This window comes from Lissotriton helveticus, chromosome 2_1 (assembly GCF_964261635.1).
Source record: "Lissotriton helveticus chromosome 2_1, aLisHel1.1, whole genome shotgun sequence".
In the NCBI taxonomy this organism is placed as follows: domain Eukaryota; kingdom Metazoa; phylum Chordata; class Amphibia; order Caudata; family Salamandridae; genus Lissotriton; species Lissotriton helveticus.
Window position 1 is genome coordinate 1,939,071,405 of NC_136059.1, and position 19,778 is coordinate 1,939,091,182.

The 19,778-nt window shown below is 44.0% G+C and overlaps 1 protein-coding gene across 1 annotated transcript in view; it reads left to right on the forward strand.

The window, feature by feature from the left end:
- Positions 1-19,778, forward strand: part of USP38 (ubiquitin specific peptidase 38) — a 132,124-nt gene that overhangs the window by 85,569 nt on the left and 26,777 nt on the right. Inside the window, exon 10 of the mRNA XM_078676867.1 lies at positions 15,129-16,494. Coding sequence (XP_078532993.1) covers positions 15,129-16,494 — 1,366 coding nt within the window. The remainder of the gene's footprint in view (positions 1-15,128; positions 16,495-19,778) is intronic.

Below are 19,778 nucleotides of genomic sequence, written 5' to 3' on the forward strand. Positions count from 1 at the left end.
AAACTGTGTAAAATGTGTACATTTCTATATAATTTGGCTATCCTTTTTCACTTCAGGATGAAGTGCTGGCCAATGTAGCCTTGTTAATGTTAGGCTGCATTATTTGTCTTTGATTTTCTCTTAAGTGTCTATGCAGGACTGCAGAAGAAGACAACTTAAGAGACTATTTTGATTGCTCCGGGGTCCACACACATGGGCGGGACTATTCACAGATTATGACAATAACAGAGATACCCCTACTGCAGAACTGGAGTTACAGGTAAGAAACTACTCCATCCTTAGGTCTAGCCAGATTGTACTTCCAGTTGCCCCGTTCAGCATCTTTTTGCAGGCCCTCTCCAGCCACGAAAGAATCCAGCACCGAACCCAACGCCAAAGGCTACCACTGCACCAAGCCCCTCAGCCCGAGGAGAAGTGGACCAAAGCTGTCCCAACATGCCCAAGCATCTCAAGTGTCAATACCCCCTTTAAGTTCCCCCGGACTGCTTGCACAGTCCCAGCTTGCAGCCTCTTTCCAACCTAACCGTTCCTCATTGAAGTGAATGGGTCACCCAACACCGTGACACATCTCTACACCCGGACGCCCCCGAGTCTTTGAGGTGATCAGCTTGTGTGGCTAGGAACCTTGCCCCATGCTCACCTTGAGTCCCGGAGAACAAGCCTAGAAGTTGCTGTTAAGTGCCTGAATGCAATTCATATTTTTCCCCCTTAGGATAACATTACCGCGCCCAAAAATTGTACTGTTTTTAAAAACTGTAAAAACTCATAATTCGAAAAATACTTACCTGATTCCAATGATCTTGGTATCTAAATTCATATAAAAGTATGTGTTTTTATAAACTGGTGTTTGATTTCTTTTTTTGACTGCGTGATTAATTTACGGCTTTTTTGAGTGCAATAAATTCTTAGCACTACTCTCTAATATGCCTAACTGCTCGCCCACGCTACCACAAATGAGAGCATTTGGGGTGTGACTTGTGAGATTGTAATTCCTGTAGGGTTTGCCTGGACTCTTGAGTACCTCATATGGGTCCACTATATAAAGAGCCAGCTACTTACATACAAGTAGGCCAACTAGAGCATGATGCACACATGCTGAGGAGGTCACAAGAGCCACGGAGGGGTGCATCTCCCTTCCGTAGGCATGCTTGTACTGGCCTGCTCCATTTGGTAACTGATTGGAGAGTTTTTGAGGATCGCTGGCTCAGGCCTATGCCCAAAGCTCCTCACCATCGCTCCCTTTTCATCTTTGATGTCTGCAACTGCAGCAGCCGGAGCCTGGAAGTCACTGAGGTGGCCATTGTCAGCAAGTCAGCTTTGCCAACTAAATCAGCAAACTGCTTAGTTGCATCTGGACAACAGAGCACCGGTCTAGGGGATGCTGTGACAAACCTGACCGCTTTAATTTTGCTGAGCAGTATGAGGCTCAAGCAGCAGTTAGGGAAATTCGATGGCGGCGGGGCAGTGGAAGGAAGTTAACATTGCACAGCTGTGCGATGTAGTTTATAGGATCAGGGGGCATCAGGTAGGGTGGTCCTCCTCACGTCTCTGCAGTTCTGTCGTCGGGAAGGGTGGTATGCTGACCCTGTTTCCCAACTGATTGTGCTTGAATGCCATCTTGTCACAATCATACTGTGCCCCTACGTGGTGTTTGGGGTCTCTTTTAGTGCATTACCTGTTGCCCGTGACCAGTGTTCAATGGCTGGCAGTCTGTGATGAGAGTTGACTACTGTGTGGTTGGTGCTGTTCCACTATTAGCCCAGAGAATCCGTCACCTATTATTAAACGCATCTTTGAAGCCTAAATTGGTGGTTCGAGCAGACCTAGATCACCGTTTCTGTTGGTAGAACATAAAAGTACTAACTAGATATCTGCGTAAAATCTGTGACAACATGGTAGAAATCAAGACCTGGCTGTGGAGAGGAGGGTTGAGTTACAGAAGGAGCTCATCATTCCAGACAAGCCCCAGTACCCCTAGTACTATCGGAATCTCAAGTAGCTATTAATACAGCACCCTCTTCTTCCTCTTCCCTCTTTCTTGGGCTTCCTGAAGCTGCAGGAACTGACCAATTGGTCAATCACAGGTTGAAACTGGGTCCATGGGAGCGTACCATGAAAGAAAGAACAGCTCTGCCTTGTCAATGTCAAGCAGGAACCTTTGTCACTAAACATTTTTAATCTGCAGAAAGCTCACAAACTGAGTTCTAAGGAGCACTTTGTGGCTCCCAGGGTGGTGATGGACACCAACAAAAGTAACAAACCTCAATGGATTGCTAACGTAGTAACAGCGTCCGATGATCAATCTTTCGCATTCCATGTGATGCAAATGTTGAAGTATGTTGAGATGAATCGCCAGTTGATGGCTTCTCCTTCAGTTCTTCCCCAATCCTTGTGGCCTCCAAATTGTCTTTTGAGCCTTGTCTTATTGCCAAGTCTGTTGACTCTGAGTCCGTTTCAGCCTTGTTCACTGATTTAGTTATTACATTTCTGTGGGAGAAATGTCACAGATGGGTTTCTCCACTTATTCTCTTGGCTGTGATCCAGAGATTGCACTCTAAGTAATGGATTCATATTCACCTTAATGGTTCAGGTGTACTGTCAGAAAAAAATAAGTGTAGAAAATGGTCTAAGTTCCCTTCCTCTTAGTTTATTCATTTCGGACTTGCCTCCTTCCCTGGCCAACACAAATTCCTTTTCCCCAAAATAAGGAGCTTACTTGTCAGCTGTTTTATGTATGCAGATGATTTAGTGATAACGGATTACACACCAGTTTTTCTTCAAAAACGCACCTATTGTGTACAGAATAAACTCAGTTAATGTGGAAAAAACCAAGACCATGACATTTGCTAAACATTTGAAGAAAGATTCTTGATATCAAAATAACGTCCATTTTGAACAATTTACTGAATATATGTGGTTAGGCTTTTTATTTGTAAGTAACATAGTTTAGTTTCGTTTTTAAATTTCTAAAGCGCAACAGCTACCCAACAAGGATTTCCCAGCGCATACAGCAGGTCAAGGTGAGATGGACATAGCGTATTTTATTTATGAAACAGCCAAGTTTTTAGCGACTTGCAGAAATTAATATAGTTTGTCTCATTGCGGAGAGCGATGGGAAGGGAATTCCAGTGTAAGGGTCCTAGGTGTAAAAAGGATTTGCCGCCCATCCAGGCTAATTTAAATTTTCGAATGATAAACCTACGGCAACGCACACTACACAGGAATCCCAGCCAAACACCTACGACGACTACAACGCATCCAAATCGCCTCCGCCCGACTGATCCTCAACGCCCCCCGCCGCAGCCACATCACCCCCCACCTGAGAGACGTACACTGGCTCCCCATCAACAAGAGGATCACCTTCAAGCTCCTCACCCACGCACACAAAGCACTCCACAACACAGGACCAACCTACCTGAACAGCAGTCTCAGCTTCTACACTCCCACCGCCAGCTCCGCTCCGCCAGCCTCGCCCTCGCCGCTGTCCCCCCGCATCCAGCGAATGACCTCCGGCGGCAGATCTTTCTCCTATCTCGCCGCCAAGACCTGGAACACCCTCCCTTCCCACCAACGGCAGACCCAAGACCTACTCGCCTTCAGAAGACTCCTCAAGACCCAGCTCTTCGAGCTGTAGCGGCACCCCCCTCCCCTCAGCGCCTTGAGACCCTCACGGGTGAGTAGCGTGCTTTACAAGTACTCTGATTGATTGATTGCTTGGCTGTGGTATTTCTTCGTCTTTTAAATAGGATATCTTCCCTTTCAGATTTGGCTGCCTTACTGCATGCAGTATATAATGTGTTGTTATTGTAGCCCCTGCGTTCAGATCCTTTCAGCTCTCAGGCACTCTCCGTAGGGGATGCTCTCCTTGATGGTTGCAGGGTGGAAGCTACTGGCATGAAGAATAAGGTTGCCAGCGCTCGGTTTCCTGAAAAGTGTCATTACAGGCTTGTGATTTCCACCTGTATCTTCACATCTAGAAACTGAGTCTCAGAACGATCTTCTGAGGAGTTGTAGTAATATATATGTATGCATATACACTGTGTGTGTGTGTGTGTGTGTATATGTATATATATATATATATATATATATATATATATATATATATATATATATATATATATATATATATATATATATATATATTCACTGAAAAAACCATAGGTTATAGACCATATATAGTTAGGAATTAGCATTTAAAAAACCTTATTTTACTCACACAAAACCATTGAAATTCCATATATAGTTAGTTGCACTAACTATATATCGCGCACCCGCAATCCACTGCTGATCATGTCACATATTACATCATTCATGACATGGTCAGTGACATCACTGATGACATCACTGATGACATCTCAAATGACAGTGGAAGTATACGTGTCTGGACGAAGGATTTAGTAGGTGCATGACTGAATGTATGAGTGAGTGATTAAATGTGTCTCACTGAGTGCATGGGTTAGTGACTAAACTGTCTTAATTTGTGCATCATTATGTCTGTTGTTCTGTAAACTGCTGCATGTGTTGATCATTAGCTATACGAGAGGCTATATGTGTTATTAATTGGTTGCCCAAGTATTTCTATGGGAGATTGAGTTTGTGTGGGGGTGGCTGGAAGGTGTGTGACTCTATGCATAGATGTGTGAGCAGTTTATTCACTAGGTGTATGAGTTCAAGAGTGCATGTGGAAACAGCTACATGGGCAGTTGACTGTGTGCATGAGTGTATTGATGAGTGAATGGATATCTCAATGCTACATGTCATAGTAAGTACATATGTAAAACACAGTACATGTGAGAGTTGGCATATATAAATAACTGTGCATGAGAGCCACTGAATGAGTGAGTGGTTGTATCGATCATTGTGAACTTGTATCAGGGATTGTATAAGAGAGTAAATATGTGTTAGTATATGGTTCAATAAGTAAGGTGTGTTTAACTGTATAGTTGAAGAAATGGAGGTGAGATTGTTTCTTTGCATGACTGACTGGGTGTGTGAGTAACTCCATGGATGAGTGGCAGTGTGTGAGTGTCTGTATACACTGAGTGTATCTAAGGTTATATTAGAGTCTGAAGAGATTTATCGTATTAGCACAAGAATGATGTGAAATGAGATGTCATCAGTGATGTCATTTGAGATGTCATCAGTGATGTCATCAGTGATGTCACTGACCATGTCATGAATGATGTAATATGTGACATGATCAGCAGTGGATTGCGGGTGCGCGATATATAGTTAGTGCAACTAACTATATATGGAATTTCAATGGTTTTGTGTGAGTAAAATAAGGTTTTTTAAATGCTAATTCCTAACTATATATGGTCTATAACCTATGGTTTTTTCAGTGAATTTTCAAGGTTTTGTAAATGCTAATTCCTAACTATATATGGTCTATAACCTATGGTTTTTTCAGTGAATTTCAATGGTTTTTTAATAGCAAATATCATAAGCTGTCGAATGTCAAGTACGTGGTAAGTGAAAACATTTTCGTGTTTATGCACACTGATCTGCTTTGAATGGTGCCCCCCCCCCTCATTTCTATTAGGAGTACTCTCTCTTTGCAGATAGTGAAAGGTAGTTAACGCAGGCCTTTGCCCCCGTTGTAATCCGTCGTGCCTGCTTCTCTCTCCATTTGATTGATTGTTATCCAAGTATTTACTGTTTTAGAATTAGTTCTCTTTGGTTCATTCTCTATTTACAAACAAACACAGAGTCGCAATACTCTGTTTAGTCTTTGCAGATAACGAAAAATCGTGTAAAAAAAGAAAAGGAATCGAGCAAAATCAGTAGGCCACTAATGGGATCTCTTTTTGACCTCGCTAAAATAGAAACATTAGGAACAACCCCTCATTACAAATACAAAACTAGTGAGATGAACTGAACTCCACACAATGATGGCTGCAAAACAGCTCGGCTCCGCCACCCACCCCGCCCAAAATAACGATAAAGAACGGCTGCCATGATTGGTTGCGGAATGACCACGACGGAGCTACGAAATGGTGCTGCTCTCATGCTAACCCCAGCTTCAGTCTGAAACATCCAGAAACACTGTAGACTACCAATTCGATCAGTTCCGGTAGCGCCCCAATGTAACCCGGTAGAGAAGAACTAGCCCTCCCCTCTTTGACTGATGGTTCTTGTTGCCTGTCCCTTCTGTTGTCATTTAACAGAACTATTTAGCCTGCTGAAAGGGGTTGTGTTCCGACCGCTGGTTGGTGGAGACATTTTGACTATATTCTGTACCTGCGTTGTCGCGTAATGCGTCATATGACGCGCCGCCTTAGCGCATCCGGAAGTCATCCGGGGCGCGCAGCGCGTAACGTAAGCATAACAAGTCATGTGACTTGTTAATAAAACTTTTCATTGGTTCATTTTACTTTTCTTATTGTAATGATGAAAGGCTTGGTCATATGACCTAAAAATTACGCTTTTCATTACTTCCGAACATTATTTTTTCTTAAATATATGTTATAATGTTCCAGGCTAATGTACTTTCCCGGAAATTTTACAACTGTCCTGCAAGTAAAATATATTCTTTTTTCGAGAAAAAGAGCGTTTCTTCGTCCCATGACGGAGCCGTTGAGCAAAAGAGGGTCGACCTGCTGTCTTAGTCGCCGATACGCCTGAATATGAGATTCTTATCGATCACTTTATGTTGCAGGAATAGAAAACACAACAGCCCTTGACCATTTATCTTTACTGCGTTCCTTCGTATTATACCTTTTACCCTTCATGTAATTGGTCTGCTTTATTTCACTTGCCTTTTAATGATTCTAAAACAGCCACTATTATTAAAAACTTTACCAATGTATATACTACTACCATGTTTTCTTTTAAAAACCTTTATTGTGAAAATTTCATTATACAAATACGAGCCTATAACCACGTGGGCCTGCCACAGAGCAAACTGTAATCGTATATGATGAGTAGACATTTACACTGTAGAGGAACGTAACGGGCGGGCCATTAGGTTGCAAGAACTAAGGTGTCTAACAGTTACGGAATCGGTGGACGTACATTTTATAATTAAAATACGACAGGGCCAGTTACAATAAAATTATCTAGATATACATTTGCGGGCAAGTACCATGGGTGACGTTAATTCGAACTTTCAATAGTACAGTAATCAATAACACATCAGAACTTAATATCAATAGGGATGTCGAAATATTCAATCAATTCTCGTCCCCGCCCGCCATGTGCTTCAAAACTGCATACGTATCTCGTGATTTCAAGGTTCTGCAACCAGTACACAACAAGGAGTTACGAGTCCCATTTATTCCGGTGCCATTTTGGGCGAGGACGGGCAGGTCCAGGATATAGTCAAAATGTCTCTACCAACCATCGACTATGATGATGTTCATATGCTGTATTTATTAGAGTAACACTCATCTGTCCACATGAAATTAATTTGCCACAATCTAAACATGTCATTTTAATCTTTCCAAAGTTCTTCTAAATATTTGGGACCGTTTCCCTTGCCTCTGAAGCTCTCAGTGCCACTTCTCTGATGAATATACTAGCAGGTCAGGGGTTCTCCTCCAAATCTCTCTTTTATGCAGCACTATAATTAATTGGTGCCACCTCTCCATATAACGATGCCTGGTATAGTTACCACAACTATATTTTTTTTCGGTTCCTCTGGAGAGTTCATCGTGGCAGATGAAGCGTGTACCGGGCATTTACCTTTTTTTGCATGTACAGGAAAGGAAAAAAAAATCGAGCGTCCGAGTTCTAAGGTGTCCCAGGGCCATTTTAGTGGACCAGGCCCAAATCCAAAGAACAGCCATCTCACAGGCTAATGGGGCGACCCACGCCGACTTTCAGCATTGTAGAATGACCACACCAGTACAGCAACTTGCTAGACATCACCTCGGTGCCATCCGGATCTCGGCGCCCCACTGCAGATGAAGTGCCTCTCAACTATGAAACCACCACGGTGACATCCGGATCTTGGCGCGTTGTGCTGCCTTCGGCCTATTCGCACATCGGTCCGCTACTGACGCCATCTCACAGGCTAATGGGGCGACCCATGCCGAGTTTCAGCATTGTAGGATGACCACACCAGTACAGCAACTTGCTAGACATCACCTCGGTGCCATCCGAATCTTGGCATCTTAACGCCTAGTGGTATCTTCCATACAAAAAATATTGTTACGCTGCCTTTGGCCCCATTCGCACATCAGTCCGCAACTTAGACATCACCTCGGTGCCATCCGGATCTTGGCATCTCAGCGCCTTGTGGTGTCAGTCAGAAAATATTGTTGCGCTGCCTTTGGCCCCATTCGCACATCGGTCCGCTACTGACGCCATTTCACAGGCCAACGGGGCGCCCCACGCCGACTTTCAACATTGTAGGATGGCCACAGAAGTGCGACAACTTACTAGACACCACCTCGGTGCCATCCGGATCTTGGCGCGTTGTGCTGCCTTCGGCCTATTCGCACATCGGTCCGCTACTGACGCCATCTCACAGGCCAACGGGGCGCCCCACGCCGACTTTCAGCATTGTTGGATGGCCACACCAGTGCGGCAACTTACTAGACACCACCTCGGTGCCATCCGGATCTTGCCGCGTAGTGAAGCTGCAGCAGCTGCAAATAAGCTTCAGACAGTGTTACAACCGCTGCTCAGAACTCTCAACTATGACACCACCTCGGTGCCATCCGGATCTTGGCGCGTTGTGCTGCCTTCGGCCTATTCGCACATCGGTCCGCTACTGACGCCATCTCACAGGCCAACGGGGCGCCCCACGCCGACTTTCAGCATTGTTGGATGGCCACACCAGTGCGGCAACTTACTAGACACCACCTCGGTGCCATCCGGATCTTGGCGCGTTGTGCTGCCTTCGGCCTATTCGCACATCGGTCCGCTACTGACGCAAACTCACAGGCCAACGGGGCGCCCCACGCCGACTTTCAGCATTGTAGGATGGCCACACCAGTGCTGCAACTTGCTGGACACCACCTCGGTGCCATCCGGATCTTGGCGCGTTGTATTGCCTTCGACCTATTCGCACATCGGTCCGCTACTGACGCCGCCTCACGTGCCAACGTATTTTCTCCGCATTTTATACCCTATGCCGCATAACAGGCCATGTGACTTGTTTATAAAACTTTTCATTGGTTCATTTTACTTTTGGTTTCCTAATGATGGAAGGCTTGATCATATGACCTAAAAACAACACTTTTCATTGGATGAAAACTTTTTTTTTTTCCCAAACGATGAAAGCCCCACCTTGTTTCTGGATGTTTCAGACTAAACTGGCGTCAGCATGAGAGCACCACCATCTCCTAGCTCCATCGTGGTCATTCCGCGAGCAATCATGGCAGCCGCTCCCCACCAGAAGCCTGCAGGAGTCGGGGCCCCCAAAACTTTTGATGAATTCTCAAGGCGGAGGGGACGCTTTCGAGAATGGGGTCCAAGACCTAGCAGACAAGCGTCCGATTTCCAAGGTGTCCCAGGGCCATTTCAGTGGACCAGGCCCAAAAAGGAAAGAGCCTGCCGCCATTTTGAGAGTCCTGTGACAGCCGCCTATCGCTGCACCGCAAGAGTGGGCGCAACTCAGCTGAATTGCGGCTTTTGACACAGTGGACCAAAAACGGATGGAATGGCAACTGAAACGGTAAAGGGGCGCCCCACTACAACAGATGACACTCCACCTGGAGAGGCCCGTTCACGCCGCCTCCCCCGGGGCGCCCCACGCCGTTATTCGGAGCAGCATTGTAGGATACCAAAACCAGTGCGGCAACTTACTGGACATCACCTTGGTGCCATCGTTCTGCTGCCTTGGAACTATTCGCACAACAGTTTGCTACTGATGACCCACCCCCCGCGACGCCCCACGCCGTTATTTGCTGGGTGGTAACTTACTAGACATCACTTTCGTGTCATCTAGATTTCGGCGCGTTCTGCTGCCTTGGAACTATTCGCACAACAGTTTGCTACTGATGACCCACCCCCCGCGACGCCCCACGCCGGAAATCTGGACGTTGTGCTGCGTTGGGACTATTCGCACAGCCGACCGCTACTTCGTTGTTTTTCCCTAAAAATGTTTATATGTTATTACTATGTTTGTTTTCTTGTATATATTTATAAATTATTAAAGTTTTATAATCTTACTACTTTGTCGGAGTGCTATATATTTTTAATGTGACACATAATTGTAAAAACTTTGATGTACAAAGAGTCATCCCTGGAATCTTCCGCTTCACGCTCGGTCCCCTCCCCAATCACAATACAGGATGGTTTTCAGATAATAGCAACGCTTCTGCTGTGACGGATCTCATCGAGTGTGGGCCTTGATCTACTATAACTCCTTTGAAGAGGGGTGATTCTTTACAGCTGTGGCCATAAACTACATCTGCAGGGCTAGCTGATAGCCTAGGACCGGCCTGGACAATCGGACACAGAGGAAAAGGAGTGTCAGAGGGTGCGGTAGTGAATAGGGCGAAAGGGAGGTGTCGGGCGGGCACAGGGTGTGATTCTCAGGGAAGAGCAGCGCAGATGGGGGGAGGTTTATTACCCATGCATAAGACAGAGAGCGGGGGTGACCACTGCCTGGGTGAGATGCTTGCGAGGGTGGGGAGCCATGCTAAGGATCGACAGCGTGCACAGAGTGGGTCTGGTCAAGGCATCTAAAATGGCTGCCGTGCACGACAAAAGTGTGGCATTTGAAAAAAGACAAGATGGCGCAGACAATGTTTTTCAACACTTCCTGATTTCCTTCGAATCGAACGTTAACAGACGTTGGGGCATATTACCAAAGTTAAGCGATATTTATCCCTAACGATGCATTGCAAAGATTTTTTTACCGTCAGAAATTATCGCAGATAAACCTTGCTATTATCAAGGTTTATCGCAAATACGATAAAAAACGACCGCAATGCATTAATATCGCTGAAAACTCAGCGATATTCATGCATTACCGAGCTAATGCTCTTAGCCATGTTATCCACCTCCCATTGGATAACCTGGCTAAGAACTGCTCAGGGCAGCTGTTACTTTTTGGAGATATTCGCGCTTATCTCAAATATTTCCAAAAGTTGATAATAGGAGATAGCGATGTTAGCGACTGTTTCCAGTCGCTAACATCTTGGCATGCCCACTTTGCATGTCATTAGTGATAAATATTACTCACATGCAAAGTGGGGCCCAAGATGGTCGCTATCTCCTACTAGCCGTCGCTAACTGGTGTTAGCAACAGCTAGGTAATACAGATATAATTTTATCTCCGCGAAGCGGAGCGCTGTTACAGATATATATCTTGTTTTTGAACGTTAATTTCTCAAAATGCACTGAAGCACATATATTGAGACCTAGCAAAGGCACATCGGGCTACCAGTCCCTAATATTTTACCAAGTTTCGTGCAAATCCATTCAGCCGTTTTATTATTATTATTTTATTTTTTTTGCCCCGCGGGCCCTTTTAAAACCTCCACATCAAACCTAGGGGGTCATCGAGGATCTACTATGCCCCCTTATGGTCATTTGCCCCTTCGCTTTGGCCTCCTCTTGTCTCTCGATCCTACCGACAGACAAGATGGCGGCCGCTACGTACTGTTTGGAATGTTTACAGACACCGGAGAGCCAATCAGCTTCGCTTCACAAAGCTCCGTTGCGCGAAAAGTACGCGTCCTGGAGCGCTGCCCGGTCCGCTGTTACAGATATATATCTTTTTTTAAACGTTAATTTCTCAAAATCCACTGTAGCACATATATTGAGACCTACAAAAGGCACATCGGGCTACCAGTCCCTACAATTTTGCCAAGTTTCGTGCAAATCCATTCAGCCGTTCGGGCTAAAAGTGAGGCCAACCGCCCTATGGAAAACTCAATGTTAAAAACACGTTTTGGGACCCCCCTTTTTTCTCGACCCCCCCTGGACGAACCCCCCCCCCCCCAATTTTCAGGGGCTGCTCAGAAACAAAATGTTCAATTTTCCTGAAAATTTCAGCCAATTCCGTCCACAAACGCCAAAGTTATTAGACATAGAATTTTCAAAAAACCCATAGAGAAAAAATCCTAACTATATATACCTACTGGCGACCGCCAGTAGGTAATTTATATATATATGTGTGTGTGTGTGTATATATACATATGTGTTATCAAAGATGTCATGAGTGTTGTAATATCTGTGGTAATTAGCTGTGCATGACGAGGGCACGAGTTAGTTACTTGATATAACTCCAACTATAACAGGTGAATTTCTGTGGTTTTGTACGTTTAAAATGTGAGCCTAACTATAACATCCCTGTAACCTTTGCTTTTTCAGTGAATTCTGTAGTTATTTTGATGTCATTCATTTTAATTACGTTAATTCAACATCGGTCGTGTGCATCGGGGGTTAGCTGCAAGGGTCTGCATCCCCAACCCCCTATATCGACCCAACATATGGCGGGGGTTGGCCATCCTGGGGCACGCAGCCCCCTCCTCCCCGGGCTGATTTGGCCCCGGGGACCCCATCCCTCATGGCTACGCCTTAATTCAGTGGCGGAGCTGGCCATGCCCCCCTTCCCGACTGATATCGGCCCTGGGGGAACCCTATCCCTGGGGGCCCGGCCATTATCCAATGGGGAAGATGGAATCCCACCCCACAGGGCCAGGCTTTAATTAAAGGTGGGGCACGCCTTTTCTTTTTCGTTTATGGTATTTTTTTTTTTGTGGGACTAGACTGAAGCAGAGTCCCAAGATGGCTGCCAACGCTTCCTGGTTGAAGTGTGGACAGCCAATCACATTTCAGTTAGGGAACTTGGATCCTCAGTATGTATGTATGTATGTATATATTTATAATTATAATTTCCCCAGAGAACATTTCCACCCAATGCCGCACGCCTGCCGTGGTGGCGGTCAGCCACAAATGTGCAAACCTAGTCAAACCAAAGGAATAAGGCGGCACACTGACCAATTATTACAAGTCTTTAATTGCTCAAAAACAATGCGTTTTAGCCGAGGAGGCCTTTGTCAAGTTACTAGAGTGCAATCAGGTAAACATTGAAATAATTTTACGTCATAATAGAGACAGAAAAGTTGCCCTGTCGTTCACAATTCATCAAGGATATCAATGCAATGGTTCGGCCCTCATGAACAACAATTTTGAATGCTGTACAATGATCAATATAATAATCACAGAATTAGTGATAGAAATGATAAAAAAAGTATGTACATATAAATTAAATAAGTGAATGTCACATATCCCTACATTGCCATAGACATAGAGGAGTTACTCGTGTTATGTAGTTCATCCCATACAATGCAAAGAATTCCGATCGATGGATGACAATTGGAAATAAACTTAAACGATAAATATTGCAATCCTAAAAGATGATGAGGAACGTATGTACATATCAATGAAAGATAAATAAAAACAAATTAAAAAGTATTGCATGTTAAATCACATCTTCAATTAGCAATTTGTAGGTCCACTTTTCCTTGATTCATGTACAGTCATAGAGCAAAGGGTAACTATTGTCACATGTTATACAAATATATTTCAATCCTGATTAACCCCTTCCGTGCTCCAGTCGGCCGACGGGAGCACTCCCTCCCTGGTACTGCGCACAACCGTTGGCCGTAGCAGCCCAGCCCACCCATCAGAACGCCCGCACCGTGGCGGAATTGCCGCCGCGGTTAAGGCGTTAAATCACTCAAAAAATGCAATGACGCATTTGCGTGAAAGATAAATAATTGACAGAAATGAGGTATGAACGCAAGCAATCGAGTACCTGCCTGATAAAACCATACATGATGACTAGCGAAACCTATGTTTCTGATCTGATACATTTGAAGAAACATTGTATATAGATGCGTGTGTCCTCAATAGGATAAAAAAAGGAACCTAAATAATAACCAACTAATCAAGGGCCAGTGCCCAAATGTGGAAACATCATTCCGTGTACAGATCAGACAACATTTCGAAATGTCCATGTGATTGAAACCATAATTCAGGACAAATGTCCAGATATAAGGCTGTGACTCAAGGTCATGTGACAACCAATGCGAGTGTGCACCCAATTTATAAAAATATGATGCCATGGGGGAAAGACATCGTAGACAAAATAGATATGAAAGGAAGAAAAACGGCTAAGAAATGCTTCAGACAAATAAAATGGACAGATGTCCGAGATACAGATTGAACATGGTAACGGACACGTGTGCATAACAGGTTAGGCATCAGAGACCAATATGGGTGCTCAATTCTTCTTCCCTGTTTAAGCCGTAAGGCATCCTGGTATTCGGGTCGATAATCTATCTTTATTCAAGAACTCGTAACTGTTACTCCCTGTCCCCACCACGTATATGTTTTATTATTCTGTTGATGCCACAGAAGACAAGTCATTTGTTATTGCCATTATATGAGTTGTAGAAATGCCTCGCCACAGGTAATGAAATCTATGTTGGTTATGGCCCTTTGATATTCTAGAATGTGTATCTTGAGCGGATGTTTCGTGCTTCCTACATATTGCATGTCACTGACATTTCAATATATATATATATATATATATACAACATATTCCGTGGTGCATGTGATACATTTTTTGATAGTTCTATCCCTGCCATCGTGTGTCTTGAAAGTTTTGCAGCTGGTTGTGTATCTACAGGCTTTGCAGGAGTTACATTTGCGAAAGTCCTCCTTCAATTGTAACCAAGTTATGGTTGGTTGAATCTGTTGATGACTCTGTGGATCAACCTATCCTTTAAGGTCTTGGGTCGCCTATAAGTTATCATGGGTGATTCCCCCACTTTGTTGCCAATCATTGGATCCGCCATGATAAGGCCCCTGTGTTTTTTCATCATTGCTCTTAGTTTACAAGATTTCGCATTATATGTGGTAATCATGCGGGGGCTGGTGGTTGACATGTCTATTTTGCGTGAAGTATCACTGTTATACTTGGTTGGTGTGCCGCGTCAGTCCTTTGGTTTGACTAAGTTAGCATTTTTATATAATATACATGTTATTTTTTTTGCAGGTGGGTAACTTCTTTTTTTTTTTTTCTTGTTACGAAAGTGAAGGTACAGCTGCTGGCTACGATGGTTTACTACTATTAATGTATGAATCCTCTTTGAAAACTGCGCTTGTGTGCTAAACAGTTTCTGTGTGTTAAATTATTACTCTGCACTTTTGTTTTTTAGGCTGCATGAAGAAGAGAAAACAATAAAGGCCCTTGCTTCAATGAAGCCAACTGACAGCATGGTTACTGATAGTCCATCCCCACAGGAGGTGTCTCACCCAACCAATCAATTTTCTGATGTATCATATGATAATGCTGTGGAAGAAAAAACTTTGATAGAGAAAATGTTTGGTGGGAAACTGCAAACAAACATATGTTGCCTAAACTGTAAAACTACTTCTCAAAAAAGAGAACCGTTTACAGACCTCTCCTTGGCTTTCTGTCCTTTTTCTGCAAATGGCACTGTGCAAGGGATCCTAAGCTCTCCCAAGGAGAAAGAGGATGATGTTATGGTGTCAGCAGAGTCACCCATGCTCGAGCTCGCTGATAAACCAACACATTGTGAAACTCAGCCTGAAGATGGAAATTGTACACCAATATTGGATACCACGGAGCTCAAACATCAGTCCCCTGAGCAAAACACACTTCACAGTATTTCAACATCTGATGGCCCATGTATAGACCCACGTGTTAACTGTTTTCCTCATGATAGAAGTGAGCACCCTCTCTCTGTGACTGATTTATTAAACTATTTTCTAGCACCTGAAATACTTGATGGAGACAACCAGTATTCTTGTGAAAACTGTGCCTCTCTGCAATGTGCCCAGAAGACTCTACAAATCGTGGAGGAGCCAGAGTACCTCATTCTCACCCTATTAAGATTTTCATATGATCCAAAATGTCACATTCGGCGTAAAATACTTGACAATGTTTCTCTTCCTCTTGTTTTAGAGTTGCCAGTTCAAAAGGCAAATGCTTCTTTAGCTCCAATATCTAGTGTTTGGTCTGTAGAACTGGAGCTCCCCGACATGAGCGAGAATCTGCCTAAAAAACTGAAACCATCCAGGACTGAAGATACTTGTTGCACACAGATGGTCTCTTATGTGCTGAGTTCCATTGTGGTTCATTCTGGTGTATCATCTGAAAGTGGGCATTATTACTCATATGGCAGAAACGTCCCGGGTTCAGGATCCTCTGTTCAGCTGTACAGTCAGCCCAAGTCGCTTTCTTTGGCTCCCTCTCAGGGTCCTTTGCTTAGCAGTGCAAATCCCAACTCATTTGTCATAGAAGACTCCAACTGCAATGAAATGTCCAAGGAATGGTTCCTTTTTAATGACAGTAGGGTTACTTTTACCTCATTTCAGTCTGTTAAAAATATTACTAGTAGGTTTCCAAAGGACACTGCCTATGTGCTGCTTTACAGAAAACAGAATAGTAGCATCAGTGTTGGTGCTAGCTCAGCAAATGGACTTTGGGTCAATGGAGACCCACCTCTGCAGAAGGAGCTTATGGATGCTATAACAAAGGACAATAAATTGTATTTACAGGTAAGGCTTTAAAATACAGTGGTTATTCACATTTCATGGCTTATGCCAATGAACACCAAATGTGTGGTTTCCTTAGACCTTCCAAAAGAAATTGCACTTGCTATGGCAAAACAGTTTACACTGCTTTTGTATAAGCAGATTTTAAAAGTTAATTTAATTTTTCTAAGCTTAGTATTTCTTTTGTGTTTGTCACACCATGTGCTCATCCTTTGCCTTAATATGTGATTAGGGGGACATATATATTTTTTTTCATTATTGCTCACTTATGATTTCCTAATTTAATATATGAACATGTTTCTCAGTCTTACCTCCCCTCACAATTCATATAACTTCTCGCCACACTGTAATTATGCTTTCAGTTACTTTGTTTCTTGGGAACAGGTAGTCAATACAAAATGTTTTTATATCAAATTTGTTGTACGGAAAGCTGTTTTCATGAAAGAAAGTATCTCGTGTTCAGTGGCGGTTTCTCCTTTAGGGCCCTTGGCTGCAGCCCTACATGTTTTCTACAAAACCATATTTAATTCTTCGATTTATTTAGAGATGCAATCTCATATTGTATCTCTAAATAAATCGATGTATTTAAGTCTGTGCTGCCTGTATTGCCTCTTTCTGAGCAAAGGGCCATAAGCCAGGAAGTGACTAACTTCTGCAGTGTGACTCTCAACAGAGTTCTTACCTTTCTAAAGCCGTTTAGTGCCATGAGAAACTTTGGTGATATCCACTGTAGGCCATTGATGCTGCCGGTGTCTTGGTTTCGGGCGTTGCAGACTGCATCCCTGCATGAGAGCAGATGTCATTCAGAGGCATAAGTCCCACCCTTTCCCATTCGTCACAAGGCAAGATAGGATATGAGTGCCATTAGTATGATTTGTATATGTGTCCTGGGTAATGGTAAATGTTAATGACAAACTTTTACTGGGTTTATTGTGCTGAGACACATGATCACACTGACCTCCCTTTCAGCGACACCCCATGCTGTGGCTGTATGTCTCTGACCCCTTTAGTAGTGAAGCTGCTCAATTTGTTCCCTGGTAAAGGTGATCCAAAATCGCGCAGGGCTTTTTCTCCCTGACGACGATGATCCAAATATCTTCAGCTTTTAAGGGTCTCAGGGGCAAAGGGAGAAATATGTACATATTGTGTAATACCAGAAAAATATGAAAAAACATTAAATGCTATAGGTATGCTTGTCTAGACCATGGAGTGCATACTTTGTCCTTATTTATTTAGCTTGTTCAGCGCAATGATTCTTTAATATTTTATTCACACTTTGGAGAGATTTTGATTTGAAAGGCAGACGCTGCAGGATACTAGATGTTTGTGGTTGCGTATTTCTGAGGTACTGGCTCTGACATATGGTATTAAAACAGACATTGAAGCAGGTCCCTGTTGGGTCCCATTTAAAGTAATGCATGTCAGCGATGTAGTTCTTGTTTCTATTTCACGTTTTACTTAATCTTGCACTTCCTAAGTGTGTTAGCTCTTTCCATCATGATGTGTTTGTATGTTTTATTTTGTGTTGAGTTGCGACAAGTTTATGGCGGACCGTGATTGCGAACTCTGTCATGGAGGCTGAAGGCAGTGCGAGTTTCTCACAGTGTCTGTTAGTGGGTTGGCCTCTGCAGAGCACACAGAGCAATGGTCATATGTTCCAGTTGCAATAGCAATTCAGTGTAAATATGCGTGTGATGGGTGCACACATTTTGGTGTGGTGAAGGAGTGAAGTGAATGAGATGCAATAAAGTGTATTCAGGAGAGAGATAAGAGGGTGCTGAAGAGGAAAGAGATGAAGGTTAAGATATGTAGATGGAAGAGATTTGGAGAGGAAAAGTGTGTACATGTCTAACATGAAGTGTGCATAACTAACAACCAATTCTCCTTCCACTGGCCCAATATATTTAATTTACAGTCTCACAATTTCAGAATGTAAACATTTTCAGTATTCATTATTTACAGCAAAATCATTGTTGATGGTCCTTTATCTTAAACAGCTAACAACTGTAAACAAAGCAAATAGTTCTGGCAGATTTTACATGTATTTCAGTCGTTGTTAGGTCTCGCCTGTCGATGCGCATGCGCATCGAGCTTGCGAGACTATTGGGGCTTAAACAGTCTTTAACTAACTTGCAAGGAATCGTGGCGATTCCTTGCAGTGCCCGTGAAATTCAAGCTCAATGCGCATGCGCATTGAGCTTAAAAGCGCGTGCACATGCCCCCAGCCGCCTGCCACATCAAAGGTAGCCCAGCCCCCCTCCCACAAGCTTATCAGCGTGCTCATTCCCTAATTATTCACGGCCGGCCGGCCGTGACATGCCTCCAGCCGCCTGCCACATCAAAGGTAGCCCAGCCCCCCTCCCATAAGCTTTTCAGCGTGCTCATTCCCTAATTATTCACGGCCGGCCGGCCGGCCGTGTCTCCTTCATTGTTCACTTTCCTTTCTACACTAACCTGTAACATTTTGATGTATTAGCTTGTAGCACTGCTCAACATCATTTCTTGTCTTTATTGTTTAGACATCCGGTAATCTGACTCCTTTTTATTGCGACCCGGAGAGTCACAGTTTTTACCTTGATTAATCATTCCCTGCTCCGTGAAAAGTAGAAGTCTGTTTCACGTGCGCTTTAAGGTAAACGAGGTTTCATCTTTTGTACGCCTATGAAAGTGAAGCCTGTAACACTGCCCAACACTACCTCTCACATTTTTCCTAGTTCCTAGATTACAGGCAATTTAACTCTTCTCTATCCAGTACGGAGAGCTTTGAACTTCCAACCCATTTCTGCTCCGCTAAATAGAAACAGCTGTTCAATACGCACCTGCAGGTAAAACAATTTATCGCTTTGCTAGTTCATGCCAGCGAGGATACGCAGACAGGGGTGCAAGACAACAAACACAGTGTGATCTCTGTACCGACAACGAACTACTCCGTGTGAAAGCTCTACTCTGGATCACAACTACAAGGACACGGTTTACGCGCAGTCACTGGTTTATTATGACAGAGAAGATCATGAGTGAATGTTGTACCTTGAACACCGCGTTTTCCGTGCGTCTCCTCCCCCCTCCCCTTCTCTGCCTTCCCTCCGTCTTGTCTCTTTTGGCCCCCCTCCTCCTCCTACTCTCCTCCCCCCCCCCCTCCTCCTCCTACTCTCCTCCCCACTCTCTCTCTCACAGCCTCCCCCAGCTCCGCCCCCTCACTTCTTGGTTGCACGGCCGCTAGGCCGTGCCTCCCCTACTCTCCTCCCCCCTCCTCCTACTCTCCTCCCCCCTCCTCCTACTCGCATAGG